This window comes from Rutidosis leptorrhynchoides, chromosome 3 (assembly GCF_046630445.1).
Source record: "Rutidosis leptorrhynchoides isolate AG116_Rl617_1_P2 chromosome 3, CSIRO_AGI_Rlap_v1, whole genome shotgun sequence".
Lineage (NCBI taxonomy): Eukaryota > Viridiplantae > Streptophyta > Magnoliopsida > Asterales > Asteraceae > Rutidosis > Rutidosis leptorrhynchoides.
Genome location: NC_092335.1, coordinates 653,958,111 through 653,975,776, shown reverse-complemented (window position 1 = coordinate 653,975,776; position 17,666 = coordinate 653,958,111). Strand labels below are relative to the sequence as shown.

The 17,666-nt window shown below is 33.6% G+C and overlaps 1 protein-coding gene and 1 pseudogene across 2 annotated transcripts; one reads left to right on the top strand and one right to left on the bottom strand.

Moving 5' to 3' along the window:
* Positions 1-1,005: 1,005 nt before the first annotated feature.
* Positions 1,006-9,491, bottom strand: LOC139899198 (sterol 3-beta-glucosyltransferase UGT80A2-like). Of its 2 annotated transcripts, none has more exons than XM_071882018.1 (14): positions 9,130-9,491; positions 8,414-8,634; positions 7,191-7,430; positions 6,979-7,090; positions 6,287-6,457; positions 5,963-6,026; positions 5,715-5,772; positions 5,441-5,618; positions 4,606-4,736; positions 3,353-3,455; positions 3,165-3,241; positions 2,472-2,519; positions 2,239-2,388; positions 1,006-1,425 (listed from the first exon to the last, which is right to left on the bottom strand). In XM_071882018.1, exons 1-14 carry the CDS (start codon positions 9,302-9,304, stop codon positions 1,258-1,260), a joined length of 1,896 nt encoding a protein of 631 aa, XP_071738119.1. In that variant the 5' UTR covers positions 9,305-9,491; the 3' UTR covers positions 1,006-1,257. The 2 variants fall into 2 exon arrangements, with proteins under 2 accessions (XP_071738119.1, XP_071738120.1); XM_071882019.1 differs by lacking the exon at positions 1,006-1,425 and adding an exon at positions 2,113-2,160.
* Positions 9,492-11,111: 1,620 nt separating this feature from the next.
* Positions 11,112-14,695, top strand: LOC139899196 (uncharacterized; annotated as a pseudogene).
* The last annotated feature ends 2,971 nt before the right edge of the window (positions 14,696-17,666 follow it).

Sequence of the window (17,666 nt, the reverse complement as noted above, 5' to 3'; positions counted from 1 at the left end):
TAATACAACCTATAGATTATACTTTTAAGTATAATAATTTATATTTGTAACACGAGATAAACTTTAATTCTAGATAAAATAGGTTGAAGGATTATATTAAATTAATTAAGGAAACTTACTCATGATTCTTAGTGGGTTTATAATTGATATTCAGTTATCTATATTCAAATATAGATATAGTAACGTGTTTAGAGATCTATTTAAATTTAGTATAGATAATTATGTTACTTGGTTTATAGTTGACAAATTATCTCATGGAGTATTTTTTTAATTAATAATTAAGAATTAAGATGATCATATATTTGTCTATCTTTTATTTAAGGTAACAATTACGGAGTATCTATTAATTTAAGATCATTGCCATATTTTATTAATTATTAATTAAATATATAATTTGGTTTAATAATAGAGTGACACATAGGATTATTTATAATTCATATTAATTAATAGAATGACACGTAAGAAAATTTTAATTTGATTAATTGAGAAGATGACACGTAAGCATAATGGCACGTGCTTTATAATAATGTGTATATGTGTATATATATAGTTTGCTTTTTGTTTCAGTTGGTTGAATTTTGGCATTTATAGTTTTGTTATTTGGTATTTTAATTGGCGAGGCTCGGTCATAAATAGCGACTAGTTTAGTGGAGTATCGATTTCTAGGTTTGCAGCTCATCAGTTTTATTGTATTCTTCGGTGTTAGTGGCTCTTTCATTTTTATTTATTTATTTATTTTTTTTTTTTTGATGAAATTGTCCGGTTTATATAGTTTTCGTTACTTTTGTCACTTAAGAAAAAAAATAGAACTAGATGATGTTTGTGTATCTTAACTGTATATTCATATACCAATGTCAATGAAAATAATTACACAGGTCATAGAGAGCCTATATAAAATTTCACTCCAAATATTCTACAATTAACCAACGTTACTGAAGCATACAAACTTTTGAGCTGTGACGGAATAAAAGTATGGGGGCACAATTGCACGTATGGGTAAAAAAAAATCCAAATATGTACCTCCCTACAATACTACATATCTATCTCATGACAAAAGAAAAAATCTCTAGACAAAAACAACTTAACAGAAGGTTGTTAACAAGGCATTTTTCAAATTCAGAAAACAAATTTTGCATCTTGTAATCAAGATTATAGGAAAATTTGGATATCCTTCTGCATAGCTCAAAAAACAAGACATGATACTTGGATGATAGGATTTGAAACGACACATGTCCATGCGAAATAGGAAGAAGAGATCTAGGAACAACCAAAACACCTGCGTATCGAAAATAAACCTGATGAAGTCGGTGGGGGGTCTGTATCAGGCATCTCACGGGGAAGATGTCGTAAAAACGCTTTCACAGCCCCATCCACTCCATCTTCCTTCTCCATGGCCTTTGCAAGCTCCACTGCCTGTTCCTTCACCTGACATAATAACATTTACCTAATCATTTTGGTTGCTTACATTGAACCTTTTTCTGGGAACATTATATAGTATGTAACAAACTTATATACTTGTGTATGTCTCTATAAGAAGTTGAACTGTCCAGTGATTATGTTTGGTTAAGGTCAATAAGTGGAACTTCAAACCGACTACTGCCTGGCCGTCCAAAGATCAGTATAAAACCTCAAACTAATATGTTGACAACTATATACACTAACCAGAGATTGAACATACATTTGTGTTCTGGATTAAAAGATTTTTTTTTTTTTTTTTTTTGTATCGATATTTGAACATGATTACATGAAGGGGATTAAAAGTTGCAGATAGAGGTTACGAATGTTGACCCATTTACCTATTCAGTGTCCTAGTTTCTTACGAGACGAATCTAATATATTTTAAAGCTACAATAGAAAGAGAACGGGTCAACTAGGTCAACAGGGTCAAAACATACCCAAAGTATATTCTTAAATGGTTAGGGACTCCTAAATCACTTTATATAAAACCAGTGATTGCCTTTAACGATACAAGTATTTATAATTTTATTCAATATACTGATCACTCATGATATTCTAAAAAGACGTACAAGGGGAAATTTGATTGCTAGCATATTGGAAAGCTGTCTGTTTTGACCTGTTGCCAAGCCGAAGCCAACCCATGTATAAAAGTTACCTACTTTAACTAGCTACCAACCCGTCTGATCAGACCATTAGTAACCTCTGGATGTGAAGCAAAACTAATATTGGTATTTAGGACAGATATAATCATAGCATGTTCATGTAATAAGAATTGATTACCTTGGGATCAAGCATGAAGTTAATTGCATCGACCAACTTTGGAAGTGTAAATTGATCAACTGGTATTGGTGGAGGCCCCACGCCTCTGTCATGAACTCGTTCTCCCCAGAAAGGTTGATCACCAAAGAATGGTACAATTGTGGTCGGGCACTGAATTTTAATAGAAGTGAAATAAGTTAACGGTAACAAACAATTGAAGAGTGAAAGTGCAACAAAGTTGTTAAGACAATTACTGCAGCTTTAAGACCAGCAGCTGTAGTTCCAGCACCTCCATGGTGGACCTGGATACATAATAAAGGTTCTCTATTATAGCGAGATTATTATTTGAGAGAGCTTAAATTCTTCATAATACAGTATGATATTCGAAAGAACGATATAACTGATAGCTAGAGACTTGAGTTTCTGGCACCACAATTTATCTTTGGCAGATATAAATTACAAGTATACAACCAATATACAACCAAGGTTGGAGAACTCGGAAACTCGATCGAACTTTTTTGGGGAGTTCTCCGCAATCGGTAGAACTCGGATGTTGACTAAAGTTGACTTTTTAGAATTTTTAATATGAATATATATGTTCTAATATAAATTCTAGTGACCAATTTGCTGAGTTTTTGACCGAGATCTCCCCGAGTTGGCCGAGTTGGCCGAGAACTCCAAGAGTTGGCTGAGAAACTCGGCCATTAACTCGGTCATTGACCGAGTTGGGCACCAAGAACTCGGCTGGTGATTTAAACCAAGAACTGCCCGAGAACTCGGCCGAGTTGGCCGAGTTTTACAACACTGTATACAAGTCATAAAAGGAGGGTCTAATAGTTCAAGACAAAATATTGTTCATGCAAAATATGTTACGATGTCAAAACTCTTATCCTTCACCAAAAACATATGAGCATCTGTTAATATCAATGTGGACAATGTAACCTTACCACAGATACACATTGTAAGAAAAGCCAGTCGTGGGGGATGTTGTCCAATGAGTATATAAAATCCTTTGGTTCTGCCACTGGATAAATGAAATTCGGCGAGGTTAGGACACAATCAGCAAACTTACATATAGATGTATTTTATATTCAAAGTAGAGAATACAGAAAAAATAAGGGAACCGTAAACTTACAGTTGCCAAGACCACCCCAGCCTTTGTTAATGATTCCTCTTTGACCAGTTGTTTCTAAAGCTTCAACAATTATTTGTGTCATCTTTTCAGGCTCTTGAACCGGCTGACACAGAAAATAAATAATATTAATATTAAATAATTTAACACTAAACCACAAATGGAAAGGTAAGTAATCACAGCATCTGTTATTGGGGGACACCCATTTACATATGCAAACTTGATATTATTGCTTGTGAGATACAATTTGCAAACTCAATACGAATGCTTTCATTGTTTTATCTAATTGGTTCGCTATATAGTTTCAGTGAGGTTGAGGCATTAAACTAATAGCATAACATATAAGATGCAACATGAAAGAAAAATCATTTATAATATATCTTCTTTCTGAAAGAAAAAAAAAACAAACAAGTTTGTAAGATGTGCCCAGACAGAAATTACAACTAGCGATAAAAAAAATTATGACATGATGACTTAATTTGTTTCTAGAGGTGTCATTTTTATTATTTAAACCATTTACTTATGGATGAGTCAAATTGGGTTGTTTTCATCTAAAACAGGTAAAATATGTAGGCAGCTAGATGAGGATCTACTGAGTAACCGGTTTGAGATCGTCCAATTATTTTTAATTGCGTACAACCTTTAGAGTTTGTATATGAAGATCTAGATTATTGTTTATGTGATCATAATTTAACACATTAGTTATATATTCTTAGAGTTATCTGTGAAAAATCCCTCCACACTTTAACTGAATAAGCAGTTAAAGCCCTAAACTTTCTTTCTAATTAAGTCCTCCAATTTGGGTCAAACAAATATAAAAAGGAACCAAAATTTAACAGGAAAACACACTTCAGGAATTAAATCGACAAATTAAACAAAGTTTGGGGACATAACCACTCATGTCATTTATATGTTAAACCCAACAGAAAAACTGAGGACTTTAATCATCACAAAAGAAGTCGAGTGACTTGACTACTAATTCACTGAACGTATGTATATAGGCCTTTTCAGAGATAACCCTATATATCTCTACAGAATTAAGAAAAAAGCGCTACAGGGTCAACCTTAACAAACTGGCACTAGGAGAACGACACATTTTAACCGAGAGCATGTTTTGAGTTTCGACCCATCTACATCCAACCCATTTTGCTACTTCCTTTTATACCAATCTAATTTTTCTTTTTTTAAAGAAATGCACACTTCTTTGGGAGACAGGAATAGAAGAAAGCTACAAGAGCAAGATTGTAGAGACTCACAAGACTACCAAATCCAATGTAAATAGGCTTCGGACCGGCTTCAAGCCATTTTACAAGTTCCCCTGGAGGTTCATAGTTGGAAGCAAGATCGAGGAAACAAAATCCAACCACATCAATCTTGGGTCCCCAATCTGCAATGGATGTACCAAATCATTACAAGGATGGATAATTGATCTAGACCAGACCTGAAACTTACATATTTGTTGCAGGAGTCATCCCACCTCATAAGTAGTAACAAGAAACAAGCATAAGGGATAGAGGGTGGTCCAAAGCCTACACATATGCACTTTTGATCTGTAGGTCTATCAGTTAAATCATGCAATACATATGTCAGTTGTGACAGTCTCAATAAACAAGCATAATGAATAAAAGGGGTTCCAAACTCCAAAGTTTACACATGTGCACTTATGATCTGTAGGTCTACCAGTTAAATAATGTAACAAATACGCCAGTTGGGAAATTTCAATAAGATAAGTTCCCTAGTTTAGATTAACATATAGTCAGATAAATAAATCCAGCAGTAAGACTACAGGAGAACCATCATGTGGTACCAATGTAACTAAACACGGAGTTTTTCTAAAATAGCATATCGAGACATTTCTTAGTTCAAAGAAAACTACAATGAAAGATTAGCCAAGCAAACCACATCATGTGACTCATTTACAGATTTTTAATTAATCAACCACATGATCTTAACAGCTGTTAACTAGATAAAGGCCCCTCATTTTATAGAGTAGAAGACCTAAGGGGTGCAGTATTGATTAATTAATAATTGATAATTGATCAATATATAAGAAAACTTAATCATATCATAAACTTAGTGTGCATATTGTACCTTTAGGTTTAGGAACAAGATGAGGACTCCATATATATCCATGTGGTATATCAGATTCTGAGCCTTGTGAACCACTCAAGTATGTGACTGGCCGCAGCTTCAATTTTTTCTTCCTAACATCATTAATCATATCTCGGATACCAAGCCATATTAAAGAATCAACAATCTGATACGACAGCTGCATTGAATCATGCAAAACAAGAAATAGATTAATAAAACGATAAGATTAACATATAATTTCAAGATTAATATGCGACATTAGCAATGAACTTACTCTGTATCCAGCTGGTTGCTTGACACGCGATAGGGGATGAGGAAATTCACTAGTTGGCCTGGTTTGAAACAAATTGAGGCCTTTTTAAAAAATGGAACTTAAGAATCATTATTCATAATCTTACATCATATATAGGGAGAAAAAAGTGCATAACTCACACCAACAATGAAGAGAGATAACATTATACAGAAAGGGAAATTGGTATTCAAAAATGAATTTCTTGATTAAGTAGACGGAAAAAGACTTACGTCCAAGGCATTGTAAAAAATATATGAATGGGTACTTTCAGTGCCTCCGCAACGTGCGTATGTCCTGTAACAGTTATGTTTCAGATTAATCAGCAAATAAAAATAGGAAAAATGGTTCAAATAATGGGAAGTGAAGTTTGCAGAGAAGGAAGGTGTCTGTCAAAAGAGAAAATGCGGGTGCCACAATTACGTGCCTCTCAAGGTTTATGTATTACAGATATATAGATACAAAAAATAAGGCCCACACAACAGATGGAAGATATTAATATGTGAATGAAAGTCATAATAATTGAAGTTCTGGATGTTAAAACACAAAACAATTACCGTATGCTGGGGGATTGGCTATAATTGCCTCCGCCCTGAACGGGATTCCGGTATCAAGATCAGGCTCTTTACATGCAGGGAGTAACGAATATATTATATCCTTCATCTGACTTCTTTGCACAGGAATCTCAGAAGGCCCTGAAGGCAAGAACCCCTTGTTCTTAACCATGTCTGCATGACGATAATATATGAACGGTAATTAGTTGAAAGTGAGTAGCTGCATACTCTTTTAGAGACCTCATTCACATATTTTTCAAGAGGAGTGATATTTTGATGTTCCTTAAAATAAGCAAAGTGAAATTGCAGCTGTTAACTGTTTTTATGGGACGGATAGATTGTATTGTGCATTCCCAGCATTAATAACTGTTTTTCTAGGAGTGCATAACTTGTATTATGTCATTCCCATCAGTATTAACTGTTTTTCTAGGATAGATATTAAAGCAAAAAAGATTTGTATTGGATCAGCATATTACAAGTTATACAATCACATCATGCATGAGTAGTGCTTTTCGATTCTTAAACAACAAGATTTGATAGATTACATAAACAGATCGAGTCGAATCTACGGGTAGTGCTCTTTACTTCTAAACTGAACAGATTTAATAGTTTAATAGATAATGGAAACAGTTTGTTATGACTCTATGGAACATTATCAAATTTTATGTTCAAAAAAAGAAGCAATAAGGATGTACATTCAGCAAGAACTTTAGGATCCCCACCAAGGGGATAGAACTCCAACCCAGCAGTCAAGACAAACTCCTTGAAGTTCGAATGGGTTGCTAACCTAACACGATGGCCATATTCCTGAAAAAAAAAACATAAATTATTTACTGAAGTAGCATGAAATTTTGAAGTGTTTAAAAAGGTTAATAATGACGAGAAAGACAGAAATAATCTAGGAGACCTGCAAACGCTTTCCGATTGCAACAAATGGTTGCACATCACCACGGGTTCCAACAATAAGCATTACTATCTGCAATGGTGGAGAATAACGAGGTTCCCCTGAGTCCACAGGATCTTCAATGTGTAAATTTTGAACTTTTCCTGCTTTAGCTGCATAAGAATTAGTCTCAACGTCTGCAGGTATCTCGAATTCTACTGTTCCGTCATCTTTTACAGTAGCTAGTCTGTTTAACAATTTGAGCTGCAAGGTTTTTAATGTTCAACGGAAATCAGAAAGATGCACATGTAGAAGATCAATTAGGTACATCAAACTAATATCATTAAGAGCAGTGTGTATGAATCATAGGTAAGAACCATACTGTATTCATGTCCAAACACAACAATCATAATAATCAGTTATCTAAAATTAGCTCATGTTATTCTAAACTATCTTAAATAGGCTAGATGGAACCTGCTAAAACACTAGAAGGTAACTAAAGAAAATAAAAATGACATGAAAAAACTGCGTGAACAAAAACCTGAATGTGGAAACCAAAGCGTATGCCTCAAAATTGAGTCAAAATATAGTCAATCAACTATTCATAGAGTACACTAGGACCATTCATAATACACTCTACCTGGGCTTCTAATTTGATGTTTTCCTGTTCCATCAATGGTAGTAATCGGATACCACATATCTATTGTGTCCCATTAACAAAACGGTAAATGATTAACATGAATTCAGAAATGTGTTGATTTGTATCAGGTGATAAATATACTGATAGCAATACAATGTGTAAAGCTTAATAAGTATTCACATGGACTAGTTCAAATAGGAATACTTTTTAAAGAAAAAACAAACATGAAGGATGAGAAGAATCAGTATTTCAAATATATCAACTAACAGAAATATTATGTATATAAGCCAGAGATTTATTATGTATGGCACGTCTAGTTATTATAAAGAGATGAATGATTAAGTTCACTAATGATATATCAGAAGATAAAAAACTCAAAGCAAATCCATTGAAAAGGAAAACATCAAAGACAATGTTACTCTACTTTTAGTATTTTCCCATGCATGAGCAAGATTTCTAAACACGTTAAAGGTGTCACGAATTTAGACGTATGGGTGAGGTTTGGTTATATGTCACCCGTCCGTCTACAATAATCAATAAATTCGTTCTGAAGAGTATAAATGCACATATACATATGTAAATATGTCTGAGCGTAAAAGCAACATACCTTTTGGTTAACAGATAAATTTTGATCGAATATTTGAGATGCCTCTTCCACAAGTATGTTGTTTCGTTTAGGCTTTTCAGTTTTTGATTTTTCCAGCTTAAGTTGACTTGAAGGTGAGTCTAACTTATCAGCACTCGATATTTCTGATGAAGGTGTCTCTAACTTATGAGAACTCGATATGTCTAATGGTAATGTTTGTATTTTACGTAACCTCCTACCATCTGTATAATATAATAACAAAGCTTAGATCAAACAAAGATGCTGCAATCAAAGCAAAAGTAGCCTTATATTAGTGATTATAGAAAAACATAATAAATTACATTGAAAATAGTCAACACTAGAGTCCTAAAAGCCTATATAAAAATATTGAATTTTGATGCCAAACCACGTCTAGTCAAACTTTAACCATTAACAGGTCAAATTTTAATATATTTATCTCTTTGTGTTTCAGATAAAAATTTGACTCAGTGTAAGTTTAAATCTGCTACTAAACTTTCCATCAATTGTTCAGCGTAGAATGCCAAAAAAAAAAAAAATAAAAATAAATAAATAAATTGGAGAATGCACTTCTGTCATATAATTCAAGTCGTAAAACAGGATAACTATTTTAGATACGAATAATTAGCACTTCACATTACAAATCCAAATCATTGAGCATCACACGATCAGCATAACTAACAGAATCGAAACAATCAACTAAATAAAAACCTAACAACCTGAAGAATTAGTAACGCCGTTAGAAACAGGGCCACCGGAAGCAACAGTAACAGCACCGTTATTTATTTCCGTTCGACCGCTAATAACTTCCTTATCGAACGTTCCAGAACCTTCTCCTGTACTTAACGACGAAGAGGCCTGATTGATATCTGGTTCAGACAACAGTTCCACCATCTCCGGTGATGAAGTTACCTTAATTTATTTAAAAATAATAAATAATAAATAAATTTTCAATAAAAGTGTGCCGGTGATTTGCTGGTTCTCGGTAGCTACAGAACATGAACGGAGTATGGCGGTGTAAAGAGGGAGAAGTAATAAAGAATCCAAGGAGAGAAAGTGGGGCGGGGACACACGTTGCAAGTGTAACTGGTGGGGTGGAGGAAGAATAACGGTAGAATGCGTTGATTGTACGTCGAATGAAACTTTAAATGTTTGATATGAATTTGAATGTACAAGTTATTGATGCGTATTTCGTCTGGATTTGGTATTTTTATAGCTGGAAAAAGGAAGTTATTTAAGTTTCTTGGTAAATGTTTTTCTTGTGATAGTCAAAAATGAAAAATAAAAATGAAAAAGATCTTTTTATTTTTAAAAAATATTATCTCTCACATTATAATTGGCGGTTTTGATTTTTAATTGAATTTAGAAGATGTTTATTTCCCATTCATTGCGTAAAGTTATTTTATTAATGATTGCTTAGGATATTATAAAATATTTATTATATCTTTCTTATAATATAAAAGATAATAATAATATAATTATAAAGTTTAAGAATTTTTATTGTTATTTGAAATTAAAGACAATTTTTGAAAGAAAAAACTAGAAAAATACACAGTTATTTTGAGACGAATTGAATATTTTTTTAGTAGATTAAAGAAAGATATTATCGAAAAATTAATATCTAGATAAATCATAAACCAAGATTGACCATGTGACATAATCCCCGTCTCTAACCTTTGACGATGACAACATCGTTAATCGTATGTTTTGATAAAGATCATGATAAAAAAAAGTAAGATCTAGAATAACAAGTTAAATTTTTGCATACAAAACAAAATATACTTTGTTCCATATAAATTGTCTTCAAATAAAAAATGGTAGATGATATATCAAACTCAATTTTGATAAATTCACTTTCATTTAAGTGTATCTTCCAGAAATACTCTCAAATACAATCTAACATGAGATTTGCGTGATACATCACTTAAGGGTATTTTAGGCTTTTCTAGTGAATTTATCAAAATCATGAGTGAAAGTATCACTACACATAAAAAAATATACGTTTAAAAAATCTCATCATTACATTGTACTTTTTTTTACTTTAAAGTTTTAACGTTTACTCTTTAGCTATTATTTTATTTTACATGAATAAAGTAATGATATGGAGAAACTTTATTTTATTTTTCTTATATATTTCTGGAAGTGGACAATTAATTTTGGACATTCTCGAATGAAAAGTGATCCGTAAACAACCAACTTTAAGCCATACATAACCAAATATGGTTTATCGCGTTGTACATGTTACACAATAAAGCAAACCCGAATTGCGAGTCCCAAACGCGAACCCGAAACGCGAACCCGAAACGTGAACCGAAACGCGAACCCGAAACTCAAAACCCGAAAAGCGAACCAGAAACGCGGATTCGAAAAGCGAACCCGAAATGTGAACGCGAAACGTAAATCGTAAACGTAAAATTTTAGAACATTGGATTTCAAATCCCTCGTATATACAAAGGATTTTTCAAAATTTTCATCTATGGTATTTAATGAAATTTGAAATGCAAATTCTCTAACCAAACATGGAATTTCAATGAATTTGAAATGCAAATTACTTCAAATCTCACAAAATTCGACGAACCAAATGCCCTAAGGATGATATCAGGTTTAACCCAGTCCGAATCCTAAACCGACTACAAAAATTAAACCAAATTTCAAAAAATATGGTACCCAATTTGCCCACTCCCTCCACGTCCATAATACCGGTTCCTAAAATCCCCAAATTCGGAACTCTGCACGAGCCCTAGCTGCTGCAAATCAACAATTACAATCGACACCCATTTAATCAATCAGTTTCATATATCAACTCAATCAGTCGTCGCATTTAGATACTGAATATGGACGATACTTGCGCTGTGTGTGTCAATACGCTGGAATGGGTAGCGTACGGATCATGTGGACATAAAGAGGTTTGTTCAACCTGCGTTGCTCGTCTTCGATTCATCTGCAGTGATCGCCGTTGTTGCATTTGCAAAACTGAGTCCACAATCACCTTCGTTACTAAGGTTCTATTTCTATTTACATCTATATGTATGTATAATGTATATACTTACAAGTTACAAGCATCTGTATATATATAAGTTACTTATGAATAAACGATGTTAAGTTTGTTAAGACTGTGGTAACTGGCAGGCGTTGGGTGACTACACTATGGCGATTAATGATTTTAAGGTCTTTCCTAGTGAAGGTCGAGAAGGTCGATCTGGATCGTACTGGTATCATGAAGATACATAGTGTTATTTTGATGATCTTGATCAGTATAAAATGATCAAGGCAATGTGTAGAGTTTCATGTAGTGTTTGTGATAAGCTTGAGGTGAATACTTGTGGTAGTGGTTCGAAAATACGAGCCGAGTACCGTGACATTCATCAGCTTAAGGGGCATTTGTTATATCAACATGAGTTGCTCATGTGCAACTTGTGCCTTGAAGGAAGAACGGTTGATTTCTATATATCTTTCTTGGTTATATTGTTTTTTTATATGCATTGTTTATTGTTTATTTATCAGTCACATTGATATTGATACAACAAGTATGCCCTAATCACATCATCAATACATCAGGAATTTATTTGTGAACAAAAGCTTTATAACAAAGCACAGTTAAAGCAGCATATAAATACGGGTGACTCTGAAGTGGATGGAACTGAAAGTGAAAGAGGCGGATTCAAGGGGCACCCTCTATGTGAATTCTGTAGGTCGCCTTTTTATGGTGATAGTGAGCTTTATAAGCATATGGAGACTGAACATTACCACTGTTTCATGTGCAAAAGGTAAAACGTATGTTTGATTTTTAAAAATAAACGTATTATATTATGTGCACAGCTAAGATGTTACTTCACAAACCATGTAGACAAAATCCAAGTAAATACGAGTATTACAAGAATTATGATGACTTGGAGGCAAGTTGTTTCTTCAAATCCTATTATCTGTATTAATCTTTGAGCTACTAAATAATATTATATTATTTGTTATTATTCCTGTGGTTGAGTTTTCTTTTCTGCATGGTTGTAAAAGTCCCCCGACTAGTCGACATTTGAAGTAGTCCAATTAGTCTCCGACTATTTCATCGGTCAAATTTGTCACAAGTCCAATTCGGTCGGCCAAAGTCGGTTTTTAGGTCAAAATCAATGAAACTTGGTCAAATAAATTCAAAGCCAAATTTGGTCAACATCCGACCCGTCTCCGACCTCTAACTATTTTACCGGTCGAAGTTTGTCAAATACAGTCAAAGTCAAAGTTAGTCAACGTCCTACTGGTCCCCGACTTGGCCGATTAGTCCTTAGAAGCTCCCGAGCGACTAGTATGCGACTGACTCGACTTTTACAACCTTGCTTTTCAGTTGTTGTCTCCTATCTAATTAAATAATCAAGTTACCATTTTGCAGATTCATTACCGTCAAGAACATTTTCTGTGTGAAGATGAGTCTTGCCTATCTAAGAAGTTTATCGTGTTCGTATCCGAATCTGAAATGAAGGTACATTTTTTAATTAAATCATCCAACATGCACATCACCACATGCACACCCCAACCCGAAAGGGTGACAAACATCATTCAGAGGATTTATTTTAATTCTTAATATTATTTATCTTAAACTTACAGAGGCACAATGCTCTAGAGCATGGGGGTCATATGTCACGATCAAGACGTAATGCTGCTCTACAGGTTCCACGTAATGCTGCTCTACAGGTTCCACTTCTTGTTCTGTATTCGTACATGTAGAAGTCTATCTAATTGAAAAAATTTCCTTTTTGTGGGTCGGGTAGGAAAATGTCATTTTCAGTATCAGTAGTTAGTTTGGGCTATAATCCATAAACAAATCTTTTAACATTTTTTTTGCACATCTATTGAAAAATAATAATTATAAAGACAATATTATTCTTAATCATAGAAGCATCTTTATCCGTCTGGGTACACTTTTTTAAACTAAGGATTCGACCCGTTTATAAGTAATTGGATCGAATTTCCATCTTTAATTTTGATTGTCTGATATGCCTATTGGCAACTCTGCACAGTTATGCATCTCAGTTGTTTACATTCTAGTCTGGTAACTTTGAGGTTGATGTTTTTTTTTTTTTTTTTTTTTTTTTTTTTTTTTTTTTTTTTTTTCTTTTCTTTTTTTTTTTTAAATATTATTTTGATGATTGATGATAATTTCTGTTTTTATTTTTCTTGTGTCTCTAGCTACCAACAAGCTTCACGTTTCGACGAAGCAACGAACAAGATAACAGACGCGGTAACCTAAATACCAACCAACCATCATCTTCAAGTGGTTCTAACCACACTGATATAAACGGTGTTAATCCATTAATTCAACCATTTATCCCACATCTCCCAAGTCTTAGTGCCCAAAATACCCCTAGGCCCTGGCCCTGGCCCAATGCAGCCCGTTTCAATAACCATCAACCTGTGTCAAACGCCGGATCATTGCCTTTATGTGCTCAAAAGAAGCCAATCAAATGGGTTCAAGCCCAGGCCCGAGCCCGAGCCAATGCCCGATCCCATGCCCAGTCCCTGCCTTCTGCTTCATCCTCAAGCTCTAGCAGTTGGAAGACTACATCCCGAATCAGCCATTCCACGTCAGCTCCAAATTTGGTTCCTCCGCTTTCGACTAATGGGGCATCTATTATAAGTAAAAACGGGACGTCTTCTAAAAGTGTGGAGGAGGAGGTAGTGGCTGATGCAAAGAGGTCCATGGTGGAAAAGATCTGGGCGGGTCTGGGTAACGACCCAGATAGATACGCTGCTTTTAAAAAACTATGTGGTGAATATAGGCACGGTGTTATTGACACAGAGACGTATCTTGTGTATGTGGATAAGTTTAGGTTGTCTCATCTTGTTCCTGATTTGGCCCGATTGTTACCTGATCCCGTCAAGGAGAAGGAGCTTATTGAAATTTACAACAGGTTGCAAAATGAGGAGGCGGGTAATAAAGGGAAGTCAATAATAAGAGAAGTCAATAATAAAGGGAAGTCGAAGGTGGAGACGTTGTCTAAAGATAAGGATGGGTGGCATCGGGTGGGTAAAAAAGGGAAGTCAAAAATGGAGTTTGATGACCGAAAATCACCTGGTGGTGGTGGTGGTGGTGTTCGAGTGGTTTTAAAGTCAACTAAGAGTGAAAGTGACCATGGAGGTGGTGGAGAAGGGAAAACTGAGCAGCAACAGACACAGAAACAGAAGAAAATGTTAAAGTTTTTGAGGACTCGTATTGGTAACGGGTCGATGGCGGATATTTACTATTAAGTTATGATATTTTGACACAAATTTTTAATATCTTGAATTCAAAATTGAATTTTTTATGGGCGTGTGAATGATACTATTTAACAGATTATATGAGCTTAAAAAAATAGAGCTTATAATTTTAAGGTGTTTGTGGTCTTTAAGCTTTGTTTGGTAACAAAAAAAAAGTATAGCTTCTTTGGAGCTGACTGGAATGGCTGATTCGGGTTATTTTTCCAACATTAGTCAGACGACGTATTTTTGGCGTTTCAAACGTTATTTATATTAAGTGTATATTTGATATGGAGATTTTTGGAGTTGTTAGTAGCTTAGCTTCATTTGGTCAAAGGGACTTAAAGTTTTTTTGACAAAGTAAAAAAATTAAAAGTTGGAATTTCCTTAAACTAGTGTATGAGAAATGCTCATACTTTTTGTTATTTACTTTTAACAGTTTCAACTAAGACATAAATATATTTATAAAATCGTCGGCTACCAACTAATTATACCAAACATACACTAATAATCCAACCCAACTTTTGAATTATTTAAGTATATTTTTTTCCTTATAAATACCATTTTTTCCTACACACAAACGTATTCACATATTTCTCAAGAACATATTCTATATTACTCCGTATATAAAAAAATGTCGATCTCTTCTGGTTCTAATGATCAATATGTGCGATAAATGATTGTTTGTGCGTCAGAATTGGGATTTTTTGTCGTTAAAGGAATCGGGAATCTTATGATGAAGAAGGAAGGTCGAATTTTGCAGGAGGAATTACGATATAATTTGGTTGTACATCTTTATTTGGTCTGTGAAATTCAATTATTGTATTTTATAACTACTTAACAATTTATTTTCTCTAAGTTTAATTTTAAGTTTTTATAGTTTTGAATTGTAGTTTTTATTTATTAGTGAAAGTGTTATTTTATTTTTTAAGGTTTTTAATTATTTTAAGTAATTTAAGTTAACTAAACAATAATATAAAAATATTACTCTGTAATTATAAATAATTAAAATAATTAATTTAAAAACTACTATGTAAAACACTCTCTCAATGAATTACTTTTAACTTTTTAAGGTTCTATTTTTTCTTTCATGAACTTTGAACTTTGCTTGTACACCATCAACACTTCTCGTGCTCTTAGTATAAACGACGTCATGACAATATCTACCAATATTTTTTGTGATAAAAAGGTGAGAGTGAAAAATATGTCCCGAACAGTTTACGACAATGTGTTTGGATTATAACATTTTTTATTTTTTAAATTCTCAAAATAATTCAATAGGCTAAATAATTACTCGGTAATAGTAATTAAAAACTACTATGTAAAACACTCTCTCACTGAATTACTTTTAACTTTTTAAGGTTCTATTTTTTCTCTCATGAACTTTGAACTTTGCTTGTACGCCATCAACACTTCTCGTGCTCTTAGTATAAACGACGTCATGACAATATCTACCAATAATTTTTGTGATAAAAAGGTGAGAGTGAAAAATATGTCCCGAACAGTTTACGACAATGTGTTGGGATTATAGCATTTTTTATTTTTTAAATTCTCAAAATAATTCAATAGGCTAAATAATTACTCGGTAATAGTAATTAATAATCTCCATTTCTCATTATAAATGTTTTGTTTTGACACTTGAAATTTATTTATTTTAACTCATTGAGATACACTATCTGGGCACGATGTTGAAATTAGGTCATTCCAATGAACGTGGCCTATGTTGCAATGTTGTGTGATTGAACATATAAGGTTAGTAATATAAGAAAGGGAAAATAAAAAAATAACAAAATCTATCATTTGGCAATGTAATATGATTGCTACCTGTGTTGGTTGAATTAGTGACTTTAGCCTCATAGTTTGAAGATCAGCCAGGGCATCAGGATTCGAGACCCTGTCCGTCGATTTTCCCATAACAACCCTCAATTCTCTTTGATTCATATTATGATCACCTTAAGACAAGTAATCGGTGATTTAATAGATTGGTTCTTATCGAGAGATTAGTCGCCCATATTGACACATACTTGGAATATAAATTTTAATGCTTTTGTATAATATAATTGGCACCTAACATTCACAAAATTGAGGCCATATAAAGTATCTTATGTTATATGTTATACTAGTGATCAATGCAATGATGTTGGCTTGATTGCAATACTATTGAAATGATTTGTAAGTTGGCATATTTACCTTGTAATTTACCAGATGTAGATGTATATGGTATTGTTGTACTATTGGTGAGCCCTTTTGTCAATATAATTGACACCTAGAAAAAGCAACTCTGATCAAGTATTCAGCATCAGACTCTATATTCACCTTTGTAATTTTGATCAATTATTCAACATCTAATCGCCTTTGGATGGAAACTCTAAGTTTTCTGGGAATTTTATTGATCTTTCAATAACAACATATATATAACAGTGACCAATTTACATAAATTAATGCTCTATCAAGGTAAGGTTCTATGTTTAGCCTAAATGGCTTAGAAGCAAACATTGAACGATAAGCTTTGAAAACACATATTAATATGTTTTGATCATAAACAAAGCAATACAATATATTTAAATCAAATTTATATAAATTGAATAACTCGGGTAAAACTCGAACATGAGTATAAACAATATAATATGGAAACTCATTGCTTGCCCCAAAGCAACACTCATATGGAAACTTGTTCTCGATTGGTGGGCCCAAGATGTCTCTCTTATCTCCAGCCTCAACGACGCCATTATAAATGATCAACCATTTGCTTCCAACAACTTTGGTTCTTCACTTTGGCAAGCAACAAAATGGATAACTTGCTACATAATATGGAAACACAGGAACCAGAAAGTTTTCTCCAAAAAAACGTGGTCTCCGGGCTCGATTCTCTCCGAAATACAATCCCAAAGTTTTTCCTGGATATCTACAAGAACACGTAAAAAGATATTAATCGAATGGCATCAATGGCTCATAAATCCTTCCTTCTTTGTTGCAGGCTCTCCACAACGTGTCGGGATTGGCTAATCTTATAACAACACCTTCGGGTATC